This window comes from Astatotilapia calliptera, chromosome 14, assembly GCF_964374335.1.
Source record: "Astatotilapia calliptera chromosome 14, fAstCal68.1, whole genome shotgun sequence".
NCBI lineage: Eukaryota > Metazoa > Chordata > Actinopteri > Cichliformes > Cichlidae > Astatotilapia > Astatotilapia calliptera.
This window is the reverse complement of record NC_137435.1, coordinates 14771451-14792473: the sequence shown is the minus strand read 5'-3', so window position 1 is coordinate 14792473 and position 21023 is coordinate 14771451. Positions and strand designations below refer to the sequence as shown.

At 36.8% G+C, this 21023-nt stretch overlaps 2 protein-coding genes and 1 long non-coding RNA gene across 3 annotated transcripts; 2 read left to right on the top strand and 1 right to left on the bottom strand.

The window, feature by feature from the left end:
* The first annotated feature begins 728 nt into the window (after positions 1–728).
* Positions 729–4199, top strand: LOC113036631 (extracellular calcium-sensing receptor-like). The gene is made up of 6 exons (XM_080289114.1): positions 729–787; positions 896–1193; positions 1337–2131; positions 2303–2512; positions 2700–2823; positions 3286–4199. The coding sequence occupies exons 1-6, from the start codon at positions 744–746 to the stop codon at positions 4197–4199; spliced, it is 2385 nt and encodes a 794-aa protein (XP_080145240.1). The 5' UTR covers positions 729–743.
* A 512-nt stretch (positions 4200–4711) lies between these two features.
* LOC113036630 (extracellular calcium-sensing receptor-like) lies at positions 4712–8116 on the top strand. The gene is made up of 6 exons (XM_080288430.1): positions 4712–4752; positions 4899–5181; positions 5369–6181; positions 6262–6489; positions 6610–6733; positions 7013–8116. Exons 1-6 carry the CDS (start codon positions 4727–4729, stop codon positions 7930–7932), a joined length of 2394 nt encoding a protein of 797 aa, XP_080144556.1. The 5' UTR covers positions 4712–4726; the 3' UTR covers positions 7933–8116.
* A 6738-nt stretch (positions 8117–14854) lies between these two features.
* On the bottom strand, positions 14855–15181 carry LOC145420016 (uncharacterized). Its single transcript, XR_013901295.1, has 2 exons — positions 15061–15181; positions 14855–14984 (listed from the first exon to the last, which is right to left on the bottom strand). It is a non-coding gene; the product is annotated as an uncharacterized LOC145420016 (long non-coding RNA).
* Positions 15182–21023: the final 5842 nt, after the last annotated feature.

Genomic DNA, 21023 nt, shown 5'->3' with positions numbered 1-21023 from the left:
ATCAGATTTCAAAATGAGCCAGAAGTTCAAAATTTTAGAACGAATGCTTTAGATTTTTTTTTGAAAATTGACTGTATGACTATGGTGAAATTTTACTGACTCTAATCTTAATTTCCATTATGGTTAAGTAAATTTAACAGTTAACGTTTTAATATTTGATTGAAAATATATTTTCTGATATTAATTGTATGTCTATAATCTAAAAAATCTATGTAAAAAATAAAATTTCACTGTTCAATTTCTGATTGTTGTCAATTATAAACTAACCTTGTATATAATAGTGAATATACTAAAATTTCCCCAGGAGTTGGTGAAATAAAAAAATAAAAATAAAAAGGAAGGACAAAGCAAAGCAGATTAGATAAGAAAAACATACTATTTTTTTCATTTGGGTATGTCTCTCTTCTTCCTCCACCTATAGGTTGACAGAAATGAGTCATCACTACTCCATTATTTCTCATGTTACTCCAAAAATGCATAAATACCAGTTTAAGATTCAAATGTATCTAAAGGCACATGTGATGCAATCCAGTGTTTTATTTCTCACTGACAGCATGACATCAACGCATAGCTGGCCACAGCAGGGTTGGGCAATTTTACAAGTGTTATTGGTGGTGTCTTTCTCTCAGGCTGATGAACAAGTATGCAGGCAAATGGGGGATCCTGAAAACCCCCAACTATCTCAGGATGGTAATATTATATTAGGGGGGATCTTCTCATTTCACAGCAGTTGGAAAGACAGAATGGACACCTACTTGCATAAACCACTGCCACTGCAATGTACCAGGTATGTGAAATACTGAGTATTGAGATAATACATACTTGCTTTTGTAATACCACTGTTTCTGGTTTAAAGATAATTTGGTTTTAATTCCATATTTCAAATTGAATCAAGTTTGAGTTTCAGAGGCTTCCAGTTTGCTCAGGCTATGCTTTTTGCCATTGAGGAGATTAATAATAGTACAGACCTACTGCCAGGAGTCTCTCTAGGCTACAAAATCTATGATGCTTGTGGCTCCATGGCAAGAAGTGTAAAAGTTGCACTGACGCTGACCAATGGTAATGAAATTGTTGCTGGGCAATCTGAAAGACCATGTACCAGACCTTCACAAGTGCAGGCCATAATTGGAGAGACATCTTCCTCCCCTTGCATGGCAATAGCTACTGTCCTTGGGCCATTTTATATATCAATGGTAGGTAGAATAGCTAATAAAAATATTTGCAACCATGCACATTCAACTGTCAATGTTTGACCTTTTTTTCTACTTAATTTCTTCACCGTTTGTTGCAAAAAATGCAAGTGTGAATGTTATATTTTGGACTTTTTCTCTATTAGATCAGCCACTTTGCCACATGTGCTTGTCTCAGTGACAAAACCAAGTACCCATCCTTCCTCAGAACAATACCCAGTGACTACTACCAGAGCAGAGCCCTGGCCCATTTGGTCAAGCATTTTGGATGGACTTGGGTTGGAGCTATTCGAACCAATGATGATTATGGAAATAATGGCATGGCTACATTCACAGAAACTGCACAGCAGCTGGGCATCTGTCTGGAGTATTCTGTATCGTTTTTCAGGACAGATCCAGCAGACAAAATACAAAAGATAATTGACATTATAAAGGCTTCAACCTCCAAGGTGATTGTTGCCTTTCTGTCACACATGGATATGGATGTGCTAATGTATGGGATGTCCCAGCACAATTTGACTGAATACCAGTGGGTAGGTAGTGAGGGATGGATAGTTGATTCTGAAATAGCAGCACTGGATATACATCACATACTGAATGGTGCCATAGGCCTTTCCATTCCAAAAGCACATGTCAGTGGCCTGAGAGAGTTCATGCTTAATCTGAAGCCACTCAATTCATCTAATAATGAATTGTTTATTGAGTTCTGGGAGGCATTATTTAACTGTAGGTTTAGGCAGTCAATATCATCATCAGACATTCAGAGAGAGTGTACTGGACATGAAGATGTGACTGGAGTTCAAAACAGCTACACTGACATGTCTCTCATGCCTATCTTTAACAATGTCTACAAAGGAGTGTATGCAGTGGCACATGCACTTCACAACATCCTCAGCTGTAATAAAACATGTAACAAAACTGTGCAGCTAGACCCATTCACGGTGAGCTTTTTAATAATTTCAATTATAAGTTATCACATTACACAATAACAATCACTGATAAAAAAAAAATGTTTTCACAGTTTGAAAAAATAATTAATTATCCATGTCCTATAGCCAGTTAGTTTGCAAAGTTTTTCTCAGGTAATTAAATAAATTAATGTTGTTTTATAGATTTTACAGCACATAAAAAACATTTACTTCAAAACAAAGGAAGGAGAGGAGGTTTACTTTAATGAGAATGGAGACCCAGCCGCAAAATATGAAATTATAAACTGGCAGCCAAGAGAAAATGGTATTGTGGAGTTTGTCACAGTTGGTCTTTATGATATATCATTAGCTGCAGAAAAACAGCTATATCTGCAAAACAAGTCTTTAATTTGGGCAAGAAACTCAAAGCAGGTAAGGTATCAGTCTAATTAATTACAATAATTACAAATTCAATTTTAACAAAATAGTTTGGCACAGGAGATATAAACATCTATTGGCTCTAGTATTAAATACATTTCATTAACATGGCTGTAAGGGCAATATTATACATGTTTTTCTCATAATGCCTTTGTTCGTGCAGGTTCCTGTGTCAGTTTGTAGTGAGAAATGTCCTCCAGGAACACGCAAGGTTCTCCAGAAAGGAAGGCCTGTTTGCTGCTATGACTGTATAAGATGTGCAGAAGGTGATATCAGCAACATTACAGGTTATGTTACAAGTGTTATATTCAGTGTACACTTTTGTATTTCTTTTGCTCACTGTGCCTCAAAACAAAGATTTTATCATTGCTTGGTTATGTTAAGTTCTTGCTTTACTGTTTGGGTTTTACTTTCAGGACTATCTGTCATGTAAGACTGGAACTGTTTTGAATGTATTTAATAATTAAGCAAAGTTATTGTATGGTGCCTATGTCTAGAGAAGTAGAGGTGTACACTGGAGAGATGAGGAATGAAAGCCAGTGGAAGCAAGTAAATGAAAGAGGGATGGGTGTAAAAATGAAAATTCAAGGAGTAGAGATAGTGAAGGCAGATGAATTGAAATACCTGGGATCAACTTTCCAAAGCAAAAGACGGTGCAGAAGAGAGGTGAAGAAGAGTGAAGAGCCTGTATGCAGTGGTTGGAGATGAGTGTCGGGGTGATTTGTAATATGTTGATATTTTTTTGGCAGATTCTGTCACCTGTGTGAGATGTCTCCCTGAATATTGGTCAAATGAGAGAAGAGATGCGTGTATAAAGAAGGAAGCAGTGTTTCTATCATATGAAGAAATTATGGGAGCACTGCTCACTGCAGCATCTGTATTTGGAACATGCACAACTGCTGGTGTGGTGTTAATTTTCTTCAAACACAGAAAAACTCCTATTGTGAGAGCAAACAACTCTGAATTGAGCTTCCTGCTGCTCTTCTCCTTAATTCTGTGCTTCCTGTGTTCTCTGACCTTCATCGGTCAGCCCTCTGAATGGTCCTGCATGCTACGGCACACAGCGTTTGGCATCACCTTTGTCCTCTGTATCTCTTGTGTTTTGGGAAAAACAATAGTGGTTTTAATGGCCTTCAGAGCTAAACTTCCTGGTAGTAATATGATGAAATGGTTTGGGCAGACACAACAAAGGCTCTGTGTTCTTGTATTCACTCTTGTACAAGTTATCATATGCATTGTCTGGTTAACAATTTGTCCTCCGTTTCCATTTAAGAATTTTAAAACATTTAAGGACAAAATTATTTTAGAATGTGCTCTTGGCTCAGCTGTAGGGTATTGGGCTGTTCTTGGCTACATTGGACTTTTGTCTGTCTTATGTTTCATTTTTGCTTTTCTGGCTCGAAAACTGCCTGATAATTTCAATGAAGCCAAGTTTATCACCTTTAGCATGTTGATATTCTGTGCAGTGTGGATCACATTTATTCCAGCATATGTCAGCTCTCCAGGAAAGTTCAGTGTTGCTGTAGAAGTATTTGCTATACTTGCTTCCAGTTTTGGTCTACTGATTTGCATTTTCATGCCCAAATGTTATATCATCTTACTGAAACCAGAAAAGAATACTAAGAAGAACATGATGGGGAAGAAGGCAACCCATTTATTTTGAAAAATGAAAACAATGTTTTCTTTGTATTTGTAACATTTCTACATAATTGTTAACCAAACTGAATAGATGGTTCTCTGAAGTTACTGAAATACCTGTCCAGTCATAGCATGAATGCAGTATATCGTTGAAAACAACTGTGATTAGATCATATAAATATATTAGCCTTATATTGTATGCCATATGAATTATACAATATACTATAATGCTAATAAAACTGTGATCAAAACATCTTTTGCCTAAGGTGTGCATATGTCTCTAGAGGCTACATTGAGCCATGACAACTTAAAAAGTGTATAAAGCTCCAGTATGAACTGTAAAGCTGATTGGGGTAATGTTCAGGCAACAGCAGAGATATGGTATTATTGAGACTGCTACTCTTCATTCTATTACTGGAGAAAGGAAATTCTGCATGTCAGCTGCAAGGCTTGGCACAACCACCTGAACTAACCCAGGATGGGGATCTTATTATTGGAGGCATTTTTTCATTTCGCACAGGCCAGGATTCTGTAACTAACACATTCCAGACAATGCCAGAATTTCGAAAATGCAAAAAGTATGTATTATTTATCCTATATCCTACTTTATACGAGAAATGTGTTAAATTTACATTTCATTTGAAATAGTTTATGCTTGTGTGTATTTTGTTCTGCATTGGAACCTTTAACATAAAGTTTTTGTTACTTTTATTAATAATTACAGCTTTAATTTTAGAGAATTTCAATTTGCTCAAACAATGATCTTTGCCATAAATGAAATCAACAAAAATCCCCACATGCTGTCTAATATTAAACTTGGCTATAAGATTTATGATAACTGTGGAACCATGGACATACTGAGAGCAGCACTGACACTGCTGAGTGGGTTAAATAGACAACTCCGTGAGGACACCTGCACTGAGACGGTGCAAGCAATCTTGGGACATTCTGGATCAAGCCCAACTATTGCATTTGCACAGGTTGTTGGAAGGTTTCAGATACCTGTGGTAAGTCAAAGAAAACAAGTCATTGAAGTATAATTTCGCTTTTCATATTGCACTTTTGCACCTCTACAGTTCTCTTGCAAAATTGGAAGAGTAAAATTATAGCTACAGGTAATGCATAAGCCTAAAATGGCAATATTTAATGTTTGCTCTGCCAATGCTATTCAGATACTTGTATATTTCAATGCAGATCAGCCATTTTGCCACCTGTGCCTGTCTGAGCAACAGGAAAGAGTACCCTACCTTTTTCAGAACTATTCCCAGTGACTACTACCAGAGCAGAGCTCTTGCCAAGCTTGTCAAGCACTTTGGATGGTCCTGGGTTGGGGCGTTAGCTGTGGATAATGAATATGGCTTCAATGGCATAGCAGCATTTATCCAAGCTGCAAAAGAATATGGAGTGTGTATTGAGTATTCTGAAGCATTTTCATCATCAGATCCACCAAACAGACTACAGAGAATAATAGAAATCATTAAGCAGTCCACTTCCAAAGTTATTATGGCTTTTATGTCTCACAGAGAAATTAAATTGCTGGCTACTGAGCTGTACACGCATAGCATTACAGGACTCCAGTGGATTGGCAGTGATGCATGGATCACAGATCACTCTCTGACTGACAGTGAGGGACACAAAATCCTGGTGGGCTCATTAGGCTTCACCAGCCCTAAAGCTAAGATCTCAGGGCTAGAGGAGTATCTAAAGCAGCTCTACCCCTCACAGTTCCCCGATAGTCAGTTTGTTAGGGAATTCTGGGAAGAAGTGTTTAACTGCTCTCTCAATAGAACTGTGAACACTCAAAAACAGCCATGTAGTGGCCATGAGAGCTTGCAAAACATTGAATCACAGTTCACTGATGTGTCTGAGCTCAGATTTACTGATAATGTCTACAAGTCAGTTTACGCAGTGGCTCATGCTCTCGACATGCTGATCAAATGTGATAATGATCAACTGTCCTTTTCTAATGAGAGCTGCATTGACCCCAAACACATTAAACCATGGCAAGTGAGTGACTGTCAGTTCATTCTGACAATATGATAAGAGTTGAAATGCTTAATTTAATTTCTATGGAATTTCATTTTTAGGTCTTACAGTATCTTAACACTGTAAATTTTACAACAAAAAAAGGGGAAAGGGTGTATTTTAACAAAAATGGTGACACCCCAGCAAGATATGAACTTGTTAATTTACAGTTTACAATTCGAGGAACAATGGAGGGAAGAACCATTGGCATTTTTGATGCGTCTCTTCCAGAGAGAAATCAATTTGTCATGAACAACATCCCAGTTGTCTGGGGCAATGGGTTGACTGAGGTAACATAGAAACTGAAGTTTGAAATCTTCATATAAATATTAACTTTTATGTTTTTTAAATTCTTATTTAACTATAGAGATAGTACAAAATGAATATGATTGTTTTTATGCCTGTAGGAGGTGCCTGTGTCAGTGTGCAGTGAGATGTGTCTCCCTGGAACACATAAGGTCCTTCAGAAAGGAAAGCCAGTCTGCTGTTATGACTGCATACCCTGCCCAGAAGGAGAGATCAGTAATGTGACAGGTGAATAAATAGCAAAAGAAACAAAGAAAATTAAGCAGCTGGATACTGTATTGGTAAGACTACACACCTTTGGAGTGGGAATTGCAAGTTCAATTCCCACCCACTATCCAGTAAGGGTCCTGGCTAGACCATCCATGCTGGAATGGCGCGGCTATGTCTGTAGTCTGACCGTAGCTCGGACACAAGCATTTCACTACATGTTGTACTCTGTATGATTGTGTATGTGACAAATAAAGGTTGTTTGTTTGACAATTCCCTACTTTATTTTTAATTTTGCAGATTCAATACACTGTGCGAAATGCCCACCAGAGTACTGGTCAAACAAACAACGAGACGCCTGCATCCCCAAAGAAGTAGAATTCCTGGCATATGATGAAATTCTAGGGTTGGTGTTAGTGTTATTTTCATTGCTGGGAGTTTTTCTAACTATGGTTACGACATTAGTCTTCTACTGTCACAGAGAAACCCCAGTAGTAAGGGCAAACAACTCTGAGCTGAGCTTCTTGCTGCTCTTCTCCTTAACTCTGTGTTTCCTGTGCTCTCTGACCTTCATCGGACGGCCAACCAAATTGTCCTGCATGCTGCGACACACAGCATTTGGCATCACCTTTGTCCTCTGCATCTCTTGTGTTCTTGGTAAAACAATAGTAGTTTTAATGGCCTTCAGAGCTACACTTCCAGGGACAAATGTGATGAAATGGTTTGGCCCTCTACAGCAGAGACTCACTGTTCTGGTCTTTACTTTTATACAGGTTTTGATATGCATACTTTGGTTAACAATAAACCCACCTTTTCCTTTTAGGAATTTACTACTGTATAAGGACAGAATCATTTTAGAGTGTGATACAGGCACAGCTGTAGGGTTCTGCGCTGTTCTAGGATATATAGGATTTCTGGCTATATCATGTTTTGCAATTGCATTTTTGGCTCGAAAGCTGCCTGATAATTTTAATGAAGCAAAATTTATAACCTTTAGCATGCTGATATTCTGTGCAGTTTGGATCACATTTATCCCCGCCTATATCAGCTCACCGGGAAAGTTTATTGTGGCTGTAGAAATATTTGCTATTTTGGCTTCCAGCTTTGGACTACTTTTCTGCATTTTTATACCAAAATGTTATATAATCCTGTTTAGGCCAGAACAAAATACTAAGAAACACATAATGGGAAAGACATCAAATTATGATATACAATATTAAGAGTTTAAATTCCAGGGCTGGGTTGACACTACACAATCTTCCTATAATGATTGTTAATGTGAATAAATGTCATATGTTGTGACCAGTCTGGCAAGTGAAAGACAGTAGAGTTACATTTGTGATGATTAGTCCAACCATGATGTTGCGAAATACACATTTTGTATTAAACTTACACTTAATTCTATTTGTTTGTTTTTAATTTATTTCGATCATCTAAACAATATACAAAGTTCATTTAGCAAAGTAAAGAAGAGAAAAAAATGCTATACAAAATAAAGGTAATAGATTTCAATATTGCTTCACCGTTCTGATTCAGTTACATATCAAAAAGGAGCGAGAAAAAGTGCAAACTTATTTAATCCCATCTCCACATTTTATGTGACATAACAAAATATATTGAATAAAGTACCCCTAATTCCCTCAAATATAAATCATGTGCTTCACCTTCACACAACATTGAGTGGTGTACCTCTATCTGAACTTTTGCTGGCATCTGCCTTCTCTTTCCCCATTCCTTGTTTAGGCCCATGTTATACTGCTCATTTAGATTGAACAGTACCTAATTGAAACATTAAGTTTTTTGATGGGCTGGATATCGATTGTTATATGCCTTACTTCACAAATATGTGCATTCATTCATACTTGTTAAACCTTGAAAATAATTTAACTTAAAAATCTAACATAATGCTAATCTAATACTCTCTCTACTAGTAAAACTGATAATGGCTACCCATACTTAGTTCATAAAAAATGTTAATAGGAATTGTTTAAGATTTATGTTGCTATCAACTTTCGAGAACGTTTTTATTAGGAATTGTTTTCGTTAATGGGGTTCAGTAATGACCAAACTTCTATGCTGAAGTTCAAATGAACAATGATGCAATATAAAATAAAAGATTGCACATACAAAAAAAACAACAACAAACAAGAAAAACTGAGGAAGGCAAATAAGTGCACATCTATTTCAGGCATGACTTTATTACCCAATAGATTTATTCCAATGGGACAGCTGCACCAGAGTCCAATAAAGGAGCCGCATGGGATTAAAAACAGAAACAGATTGCTTCATCCTTTAACACAACAACAAGAGCAACAGGTGGCATATTCCATCAAGCAGAAAATAATAAGGTCTAATTTAGTTAACATCTGTGTCACAACATGTAACTGTTACATGTTTATTAAATTAAGTCTTTGTTTTGATCTCTTGCTCTCTTGCCTCCTTTCTTTCCTCTGTTTGTTTATTTAAGGTATTATCTCAGTGCTACTGAACTGTGCTGTTCCTTGATCCATAAGTAATTTAATTAAATTTTATTTCAAACTCTTTTTCAAGTTTGAAAGTTTTTATTGCATTGTACAATATTAACATAGGTATAATGAAAAAGCTTTTGATTAATAAGAGAGTTCTGTCTTTGTGCTGGGAATAAGTGTGTGTCTTTAAGAGCTTAAATCAAAAGATTTTATAATATTATACCATACATTTTGAATTCACTGACAAATGTACTATAGTCAGTTTGTAGTACAGTACACACACACATACATACAATAGTAACAGCTGCATTTGACATCTTGCAGTGCCTTTACACCAAAAGAATACAAACTAAACAATCTATTTACTAAAAGAGTAAAATAAATGACAGCTTATGCTAATTCCAAAGTTACGAAACGTTATCCAACTGGTAAATATAATAATTGCTGCAAAATATGGGGCAGTGGAATTGTATTTGGCAATTTTCATGGGTATTTTTTTAAGGATAATCTAATACCAACAGGGCCTGTGTGAACAGAGGTTTCTTAGTTACTAAGTTAAAATAAATAAATAAAAATAACTTTTAAACTACAATGATAACCTGTTGCAATCCCATTCAATCAAATTATAAAAATACAAAAGTATTTTCTTGAGTTTCTTGAGTTGATTACATGGGATTGCACAGTAACAAATTTCAGTCCCTCTAAATTCTTTTACCACTTTTCGGTCACAACCCTAGAATGGGCAGTAGTTTCTATATTCCTTTGAAACAAACTCAGTCCCATGATAATTTTACCAAAGGGCCCTCGGAATCTCTTTATTTCTTTATATTTTTGCAGACATTTTTGATCTCCAAAGATGGAGATTTAGCAAGGCATGAACGCATACATTTAACTCACATACGTTCAAGGATCGTGCAGATCATGCATTTTTAAGCAGCAGGTGTCTCTTTAAATTAAAATGTCACTTTAAATTTTGGGGTCTTCAGTAGGGTGTACATTTTAGGACATCGTCAGGTCTCAAGAAAAAAGTTGTCAGGTATCAGACAAAAAATTGTCAGGTCTCAGTTCTCAAAAAAAAAAGTTGTCAGGTATCAGACAAAAAATTTTCAGGTCTCAGTTCTCAAGAAAAAAAATTGTCAGGTCTCAGTTCTCAAAAAAAAAAAAATGTCAGGTATCAGAAAAAAAATTGTCAGGTTTCAGTTCTCAAAAAAAAATTGTCAGGTTTCAGTTCTCAAAAAAAAATTGTCAGGTATCAGAAAAAAAATTGTCAGGTCTCAGTTCTCAAAAAAAAAAGTGGTCAGTTCTCAAAAAAAATTTGTCAGGTCTCAGTTCTCAAAAAAAAAATTGTCAGGTCTCAGTTCTCAAAAAAAAAATTGTCAGGTATCAGACAAAAAATTGTCAGGTCTCAGTTCTCAAGAAAAAAGTTGTCAGGTATCACAACTAGAGATGGACCGATCTGATATTACGTATCGGTATCGGTCCGATACTGACCTAAATTACTGGATCGGATATCGGAGAAAAATAAAAAATGTAATCCGATCCATTAAATATCACGAAAGCACCTCACAAAACTTGCAACATGCCGTAACTCACCTCAGAACGTTAGCACGTCGGAGCAGTATGCATCACGTGATAGAGCGGCTGTGGCATGTGGGACCTGTCGGTGGTCTGGATAGCATTTGGAGCTTCGCTAGCAACCCGGCATTTCATCTCCGACAAAGTTATCCCGAGAGAAGTAAAGCAAGTGTGTAAGTCCATCTCTGAATGTTTGTAAAGCATTCCTGCGTTAAGCTTAACAAACGATATATGGAGCGACTGCCTCTTCTTGCTGCTACTTCAATCATGAAACTGCTTAACGATCAGCTGATCGGCTTTTCTGTCGCTAGTCCGTGTCTCTAGTTTGCTTTTGGCCCACTTTGCACCAGAAAGAGGAAACCAGCGGCTGAACAACAGCAGCACGTTTAAGCTTGATCAGCTGTTGTTAGAATGTATTTAATATTACTTTCTACTCGAGGATCTTTTTCTACGTAGCTGACGCTGGTAACTGTGCAGGGGCGGATCTAGCAAAGTTTAGCCAGGGGGGCTGATAGGGCATTAACAGGGAAAAGGGGGCACAAAGACATACTTTTCTTTCTTATTCTCATTTAAAATGTCTAGCTTTTAATAAATAATTATCTGACACCCAAAGTTTTAATTTGATGTAAAATGAATAGAAGTCAATTACTGTATATAGTAACTATTAAGTCTAATATATATACCCTAGTAAGCTATAGTACTTTTTCCTTTGGGAAGGTACCATCTGTGCAGTCTGCAATTTTGTTGAAGAAAGATGTTGAATCTATTTAATATTTCTTGAAAAATAATTGATTTCTGTGCATTTTTTTTCACACTGCATCAAATTAAGGTTGATTACGTCGATTAAGCATCATGAGGTGGAGCGTGAGGGGTGGTTCCCTATTTTTTATTTATTTATTTTTGTTGTTGCTGGGAGTTGGAACCCTATTAGTTAGGTTGCTTAATATTTATGCTAAGTACTCTTTAAAATACCAGAATAGGGAGGATGGTGTAGGTTTAAGTTTATTAGATTGATCAGTATTGCTGAACTATGAAATATTTTTTTTTGCATACAGGTATAACAGAATAGCTTTAGTGTAGTTGTTGTTTTAAACTTGAGTATGAACTTATACAAAATGCAGCAAGATATTTAAAAAACAGTTTTGTTGATTAAAAAACACTATAACGGATTCATATCGGTATCGGCAGATATCCAAATTTATGATATCGGTATCGGTATCGGACATAAAAAAGTGGTATCGTGCCATCTCTAATCACAACACAAGGTACCATACAGAGAGAAAATCTTCCTGCAGGTGGCGGTGTTGTCATGTCCCACCCAATGAAAGTATAAAAGATGGACAACACGACAGCTCCCCAAAAATGAAGCCAAAACGTCTCTATCGCCCCCTGGTGTCTGGCTGCAGTATATACGTCATAAACCCCGCCTCCCCCACGTTAGCGGATGGGACTGGGGTCAGACTAAAATTAATTTATTCTCCTCAGATAATTTTTTTCCAAAGGTTCTTTCTTTTGTTATCAATAGTTCTCATCACGCTTATTGATGTTCAAGGGGTCTCCTCTCCCATAAGTTTGATTCTAATTCCTACCGCGGTGATGTTAAATTGGGGTGAAACGTCATCATAACAGCTTTGACTGGCAGCTGCAGTCACGGAGAAACTTGCGTATCTCTGTTCGGGAATAGCAGATAGAACGTAGGCTCTGAGAGGAGGGCCAGCGTTTACGCTACGAAGACACGACCGAGTGTTTTAACCTGACAGCCTGAGGTGTTCTTCAGTAAACTGGACTACCCGACAGAAGGACCCAAGGCCCTGCTGCACTTTTTCGGTAAGTTAAACGTGTTTGTCAACTAATCCGTAACTACCGTCCTTAGCTCGGTCCTGAGACCTAGCTAGCTAAGATGAGGACTCGGCTGTCAGGGTTCGTTTAGCTAATCTGTGCAGGTGAATGAATTTACACCGACTAAAGAAATCAAGAGAAACGCTCCGGGCTACTCAGTCACTAATTACTGTTACTGTACTTTTATTACAAGTATTATACTGTAAAAGCAACAGGCTGCATCCTGCTTCAGCTCCTGTGCAGAGCTGATTATTAAATATGTGCAAACAACAGCATGTTTTCAGTCTCTTGCCACATCTGTAAAGACAATAACGTAAAAAAAAAAAGCTTGTACCTTGTAGCTCTTCATTAATCAGGAACTATGGATTAAAGTACTGTAGTGTACTGTAATACTGAAAAAAATGTAAGAGAACAACTTCAGATCCTGAGTGTGTGAGGACAGAAGAATCAGCTTTATTTCAATTTTGAGGGATAAAATTTATATTTGAGTTTGATGGTTCTGTTCTCTTTGTGATTACAGGAGCTGCCCTCAGATTCAGACCTCAGCACCACCCAGTGACAGCAGACAGATCATCCAACATGTTCACATGTTAACTGCAAAATGAACTGATGAAAACAATACAAAGGTTAAAGTACCACATGTGCTGTAGTGAAAGCTGCAGCTGTTTTATTGATAAAGTTAAAGACAAAAAAACAAAAGGATTAATCACCCATGTAACTGTGTCACTATATATCAGCATTAACAGGACCTCAGTTTTTATCTCAGACCTGCACAGCTTCCGTTTTAAACACTTGATGTACTCAGCTGTATAAAGAGCACGTTTGAGTTTCTCTAACACAATTAAATAAAACCTGATGAAGGTCAAAGGTCACAGTTTTCACAGTTTTTTGCAGATAGTGTGTTATTTACCATAAAGTGATTCAGAGTTATTCATACCAGAGTAACCAGAGAGGATCATATCTTTTTAAATATATAACTTTCTACAGGACTGAATATAATACCTTTGTGTAAAAGTCCGGAGCCTCTGGGGAGTATCCGAGTATTTATAACATTACACAAACCAAAGGTCTCCATCACAGTGTTCATGAAATGCTGGGTTTATCCATCTCCTGGGGCAGGCCTACGGAGGAGTGCTGAAGATTTCCCTGTGAGGGAGCTGCTGGTGAAGATCATGAGTCCTGTTTGATCAATGCGATGAGCTTCAGTGTTCCTGGTGTTTCTTAAATGATGCCTCTTTCAGTGGGTCAACAGAACTTCTGGCACAGGACAGCTGTGATGAAAGAAAGGGAAGAAGTTTCTCCAAACCTCTGGACCCAGGAAACCCAGCTTGGTCCTGATGGTCTCCCTCACTAGTTTCTCTCCAGGGTGAATGTAGCTGTTATACATAATATGGATTATTATTAAATGAAAGGAACAAATTAGACTACACTACTGAAACCTTCTGCTGCTGTTTTTAAAGTTTCCATGTTACCAGGCTGTAGAGATTTAAACAGTTTTAGATCCATTACACTCACAGTCTTAAATGTTAAAATCTCAAAGGACAGCATTATATTTTTGATATTAACAGTAACTCTGGGCTTCTGAGTGTGTAGCCGATCTCATCGCTGTCTAAAAATGGATTAAAAAAAACATAAGAAGTGCTGAATCCTTCAACAACACAGACTATTAGGGTAGCAGCTGTCTGTGTGAAGCACTTGCTGCAGGGTTGCGCCATGAATGTATTCAGCTGCCAACAAAAAGCAGGACTCAGTGCGGGCAACTGCCATGAGTCTGACGATGTTGGGGTGAGACAGTCTCCTAATAAAACAGAAACATCTCCGAATAAAAAACAAAAAAATCACATTTCACCACTATCGCTAGCTAGAATGAATTAGCCAGACAAAAATAGTACTGATTTGGTTTCGTACAAAACTAGCTTTCCTTCTCTGATATGTAACTTTCACAACATAACCGCAACTTAATATAACACAACTGTAGCAAAAATATGAACAAAATTTAAACTTACCTTATGTTGTTAGGAGCCTGAACTGCGGTAAAACTCCGGTGAGGTCAATGACCTTACGCTCTCCCACTGTCACACGTTGATGACGTATTTGGAAATCAATTCGGGTGGGACATGACAACACCGCCACCCGCAGGAAGATTTTCTCTCTGGTACCTTGTGTTCTGATACCTGACAACTTTTTTTTTTGAGAACTGAGACCTGACAGTTTTTTTTTTGAGAACTGAGACCTGACAACTTTTTTTCTGATACCTGACAAGTTGTTTTTTTTGAGAACTGAGACCTGACAATTTTTTTTCTGATACCTGACAATTTTTTTTTTGAGAACTGAGACCTGACAATTTTTTTTCTGATACCTGACAAGTTTTTTTTTTTGAGAACTGAGACCTGACAATTTTTTGTCTGATACCTGACAACTTTTTTTTTTTTGAGAAATGAGACCTGACAATTTTTTTTCTGATACCTGACAATTTTTTTTTTTGAGAACTGAGACCTGACAATTTTTTTTCTGATACCTGACAAGTTTTTTTTTTGAGAACTGAGACCTGACAATTTTTTGTCTGATACCTGACAACTTTTTTTTTTTTGAGAAATGAGACCTGACAATTTTTTTTCTGATACCTGACAATTTTTTTTTTTGAGAACTGAGACCTGACAATTTTTTGTCTGATACCTGACAATTTTTTTTGAGAACTGAGATCTGACAACTTTTTGTCTGATACCTGACAACTTTTTTCTTGAGACCTGACGATGTCCTAAAATGTACACCGTACTTCAGTCAAAATTTCATATATGCGCAGAACTTCCACATCCACCATAGTAACATGAAGCAAATATTTAAGCACAGTTTAAAGTACATATAACTCTTCCATATTGTCATGCACACTGTTCCTGTGTTACTTCTTGAGCAATCGTGGCTCAAGAGTTGGGAGTTCGCCTTGTAATCGGAAGGTTGCCGGTTCGAGCCCCGGCTTGGACAGTCTCGGTCGTTGTGTCCTTGGGCAAGACACTTCACCCGTTGCCTACTGGTGGTGGTCAGAGGGCCCGGTGGCGCCAGTGTCCGGCAACCTTGCCTCTGCCAGGGTGGCTGTGTAGCTTGCCATCACCAGTGTGTGAATGGGTGAATGACTGAACGTGTAAAGCGCTTTGGGGTCCTTAGGGACTAGTAAAGCGCTATACAAATACAGGCCATTTACCATTTTACCATTTACTTTACAGCCATGGTTGCCCTCCATTCCAGGGACTGTTGAAGGTAATACATGATTGCTTTTATGACAACATTCTTTGTGCACAACAAACATTAAGAACATTCCAAATTAAATTTTGGCCTTTGCTATATCTATAATATGCTTTGTCTTTTTCCTTATTAGCATATTAATTTATCAGTAAATTTTGTCTCTTTCTAAAAATAGGTTGGCTTGGTGGGGATTTTCAACTGTCAGACTGATTACTAGCTAATTGTGAGAAAATACTAATAAATATAGAGACTTGCATTCTTGAAGGCAGAAACTACTTTTTTTTGTGCAGAGCTCCCGTCGATCTATTTAACATCATTAATAGGCCTGATCAAGTAGTGACCAAGACCTCTGCTGAGCTTCCTGCATGGTGCCATACACAAAAATTCGAATCACATTTATATTCTTTATTGAAAACAATAATTGATTTAATGGCCTTCAAGACAAAACTCTTAAGGAGTAATTGATACTCTTGCTAAAAATCAAACCTATTTTTTGTCATTATTAATTTATAGACAATATTTTATATAAGCTAATAATCATTAATGACTAATCTGTAAGCATATTTAATAATGATTTTAGCAACTGTGTTTCCTAGAACACATTCCTAATAAAAGAACTTCAACATATTCTACTCTATTAACAAACAAATTATATATATTAATAAAATTGTTATTATTATTTTGGTTATCATCATCATCATCATCATTATTATTATTATTATTATTATTATTATTATTGTTGTTGTTGTTGTTGTTGTCCAGTGGTGAAGGTCCTGGGTTTCAGTATACTGACTGGCTGATGTCTTTCTGTGTGGAGTTTGCATAGTTTTCCTGGGCTTGTGAGGTTTCTTTCTGGGTGTTCCAACTTCCTCAAATTGTCTAAAGACTCCTGTATTTGACATAGATGTGAGTGTGAATAGCTGTCTGTCTCTTTGTGTTAGCCCTGCCATAGACTGGCAAACAACTGAGGGTGTCCTCTGCCTTTCACCCTATTACAGCTGTGATAGATCCAAAATTCCTGTCACTCCAAACTGAGTGAGCAATGAAGAAAGTGGATGGATATAAGAGCTGATTTACAGGAACAGCTGTAAAAACTTACAGGCCCTTATTGTGTTGGTCTCAGTAAACAGTCGAAGACATTTTTTAGTAAACATTTTTAGGAAACCGGACACATGTGTTATAGCTGATATTCCTAATTTAAAAAAAAAAAAGATTACAACAGCAACAACAGTTATTCCATGTACCAATGAGAGTGGCCCATTGTTTTGGCTACACTTTTTTTTTTGCTACAGAGAAGAAGCTATAAAACACGTCCCTCTAAGAAGCATGCATGCCAAAGGCAAGGCTCTGAGATGACAACAGTCACATTTGTTTTCCTAACACTGTTCATTTGGGTGTTGTCATGTGAGACATGGCGCAACCTGGACCTGCATGAGCATTATGAAGAAACAAAGGCCTTTGCAGCATTGTGTAAAAATGTTGCCATTCATGACAATGACAGCACAAAACTAATACAGACATGTTACAGGTGAGTAAATTACAACCTGACTGGTGATCTGTGTGTACATGGTTAGCCGGTGTGGTTTTCCCAGAAATTTGGGAGTCTAAATACCATAAATGATAATATGTTTTGATTTCAAATATGTTACAATTTCAAGTCATTAGTATATTACTGTAATTATAGGCAAAGTAACAGGCTCAGTGCTGTGTTATGATACTTTTTTTAGTTTTGCATTTCATATTTAAAAATGGTTTACCATAATTTTATCCTTCCATCTTATTTAAATGAAATTAAGTCATTTTTATGTGCCTACAAATAATGAATAAATGGAAATTCAAGCAATTTGACTGTAAATAAGTGTAATGAATTCATGAAGACTTCTAAAATGCTATTTAAAAATGTTTATAATTCTTTTCTCATTTTTTTAGGACTTCTGAAATTACTGTTGGCTCTAATAATATTTTCACACAAGAGAGGATCAAAACAGACTATACAGTTTTTGTGGATCTGCCTTTGAACTGCATGGTCTCCAATGGGTGTGTACACCTGCTTCAAGAATATAAGTACACTGTGAATGAAAATAAGGGAAGCAAGCATGTACATAAATGTAGAATTCTACAGTTCTTGGTATATTTGCTGTCCAAGACCAACTGTGTTCCCCACATGACACAGGTAACTGCCGGATTTATGATAGAAAAATAAAATGAATCCTACTGTATAAAAAATGAGATGTGAATTTAGAGCACTGAAACATTTTTGCTCATGCCAATTCAATACAAATTGTAATCCTATGTATTATCTGTAATTAGCCTTCATCCAGATATATTCTAATCATTAAAGGATACATTTAAATTACAGAAATACCAGCCCATCTGTTCTTCTGAGATCTCTGGCACATTGAACCCACATTATTACTCTTGTCCTGGTGTACCACCAGAAAAAAAAATGGATTGTATATGCATCTGTAATGTGTACTTTAAGGGCAAACTCATTCTCGTTCCTGTATATAAAGACCCCAAATTCCACAGTGTGTTAATATTTTAATGTTGCTGACAACAAAATGAGCCAAGAATCCTTTGAAAAACTGAAGAGCTTATGTCAAGATTAGCTGCAATAAGATATGTGTGCAATTAATATGTCAAATTGTGTGTTTTGAGATTTTCGTTTTGTCCATCTCCATTTGTTTTGTCTATGATGACGATCCAATAACAGATTATTTTTTTTATTTCATCAGCAGATGTCATCCAAGGTCTATTCAACACACTACCCAAAAGAAGTGTTTCTAACACCAGCAGGTAATAAACAAATAAATACACAAGTTCTTTAATACCGTGCCTGAACAGTTGTATAAAAAAGCGTAACTTTCTTTTCATACAGATGGCGTCAGAGTTACTGTTTACATGGGCAAAATTGTGCAGCCAACAGATTCCAGTAAATGGGTGGGCAAAATTTTTCAGGCAGCTCTGTTGCTGTTTGCAATGCACATGACAAGAATAGAAATGTCATCAAACAGAGACAGCCTGCATCATAACTGCAACTTTTCTGCATCAGTCAACATCTACCAGCCATCTCAGTGGTATATAATACTTGCATGCTTGACCTGTGTAGTGGGGAGAACTTTTCATGTATTAATTATCTTCAAGGCAGCTCATCCTGTCATGAAATTGTTTTTTTCAACACGCTATCGATTAAATGCCCAACTTGTTGCTGTGTTGCTCATCTGGCTGACCTTTAGTATTTTTCTCCTCAATAATAACATGAAACACATGTCAAAAGACCTACTTATTGAGGGAACTGATGGATCAGCACTGAGATCCTGGGGTGTGTTAAGGCAGATAGAACTATTAGCTACTTTGTGCTGTGTGTTAGTTTCCCTTTCAAGTTTGCGACAATCCATCCTAACAAAAGTCAGTTTCTTGAGTGTCCTTTTTCATGTGCAACTGGTCACCTGCCACCAGAATTCTAGGATTCCAACAAAGTATCTCTTAATTGTCAAGATCAATAGGTTAATATGAAGGTCATTTTCAAGCATCCATCTCTCTCCACTACAGCTGTCATATGAAATGTGAAAACAAAATGAACATTTGTATTAATGCAGATCAAAGATGTATAATAAAAGCATCCATCTGTGTCCTCTTGTACGCCATTTTCCTGTTCTTTTTTTTTTGCCTGTTTGCTCCTTGTGGAAAGAAACATTACTCAGAAGAGTGCGTAGAGCACGTCCCATTAATATTGGTCCAAGAAGTATTGCTTTTATGTTTTTTTAAACACAATTCCATTTTTTTTCACATGAATACAAATATTGTTGTTTGTATATAAACAAAGCACCATCATCAGATAAGAAAAAAGCACAATTTGATGCCAGAAACAATAATAAACAGATAGAATATCTGGCCAGTTAAAAATGAAATACTGATTAGATTACATAATCAAATGTACTTCAGAATATCACACATAATATAGAGTTAATATTAAACCAATATACCATGAAGTATTGTTTAGATTCTCAAAGAACATTTTAATTGCTTGTCTTTTACAAGTCAAATAGCAGAAGTAGAGATAGAAGTAGTTTCAGTGATGCAAAATAACAAAATAATCTTTTGAGAATGGGGAAAGTGCTCACAATCGATGGAGACATTTCTCTGATGATTGAAGAAAAACTATAAAGGTCAGCTCCGAGCACACAACTACTTCAGTGAAGGGGAGGGCAGCTCATGATGAGTATGATCACTTTGATTTTATTCACTCTGCTGGCAAGGATAAAGTCTGACAACCATACATGCAGACTGATTGGACAGACAGGATTCATGGAGTTTTCTAAAGAAGGTGATTTAATTATAGGAGGACTTTTCTCTATGTCTAGTACAAGGACACTTATAGATAATAACTACCAAGCACTTCCATACACATACTGCACAAAGTAAGTGAATATGATTAAAATAAATAAATAACAGCTGTATGTTATGCTAGTAGAATACTTCATGTCTTTCTGATATAGTGCATTATGATAATGTGAAATATTTTTTTTATGTGTATAGCATCAACAGTTGACACTTTCTTTACAGACGGAATGACAGGGAACTGAAATTTGCCAGGACAATGATTTTTACTGTGGAGGAGATCAATAGAGATGCTATACTGCTTCCTGGAGTGAGTCTGAGTTATAGGGTGTATAATGGCTGCGGGAGTGAAAACCTAATACGGGCAGCTGTAGAGGCTATAAGTGGAGAGAATTCAAAAAGCTGCAGTGATCAGGTCCAGGCTCTAGTTGGCCATTCTTCATCAGGAGTAAGTGGAGACATAAACTTCATATTAAGTTCACTATCAGTTCCACAGGTGAGCAGAAATGACTGGGAGGGATAACTTTTGAATACTGTTTATTGAGTTTGTCTATCTTTAAAACATAAAAAGGATTGTTGTGTTTGCTTTTTTTTTTTTGAAGGTGAGTCACCTTTCAACCTGTGCTTGCTTAAGTGACAGAAGACTTTACCCCACCTTCTTCAGAACAGTGCCAAGTGACCGCTACCAAATCAGTGGTCTAGCACAGCTTATGAAATATTTTGACTGGCGCTGGGTGGGAGTTATTTATTCAATAGGCATGTACTCAGAGGATGGTACAGCTGACTTTGTTAAGGAAGCAAAGAAAGAAGGCATATGTATTGAATACAGTCTGCCCTACTCACAAACA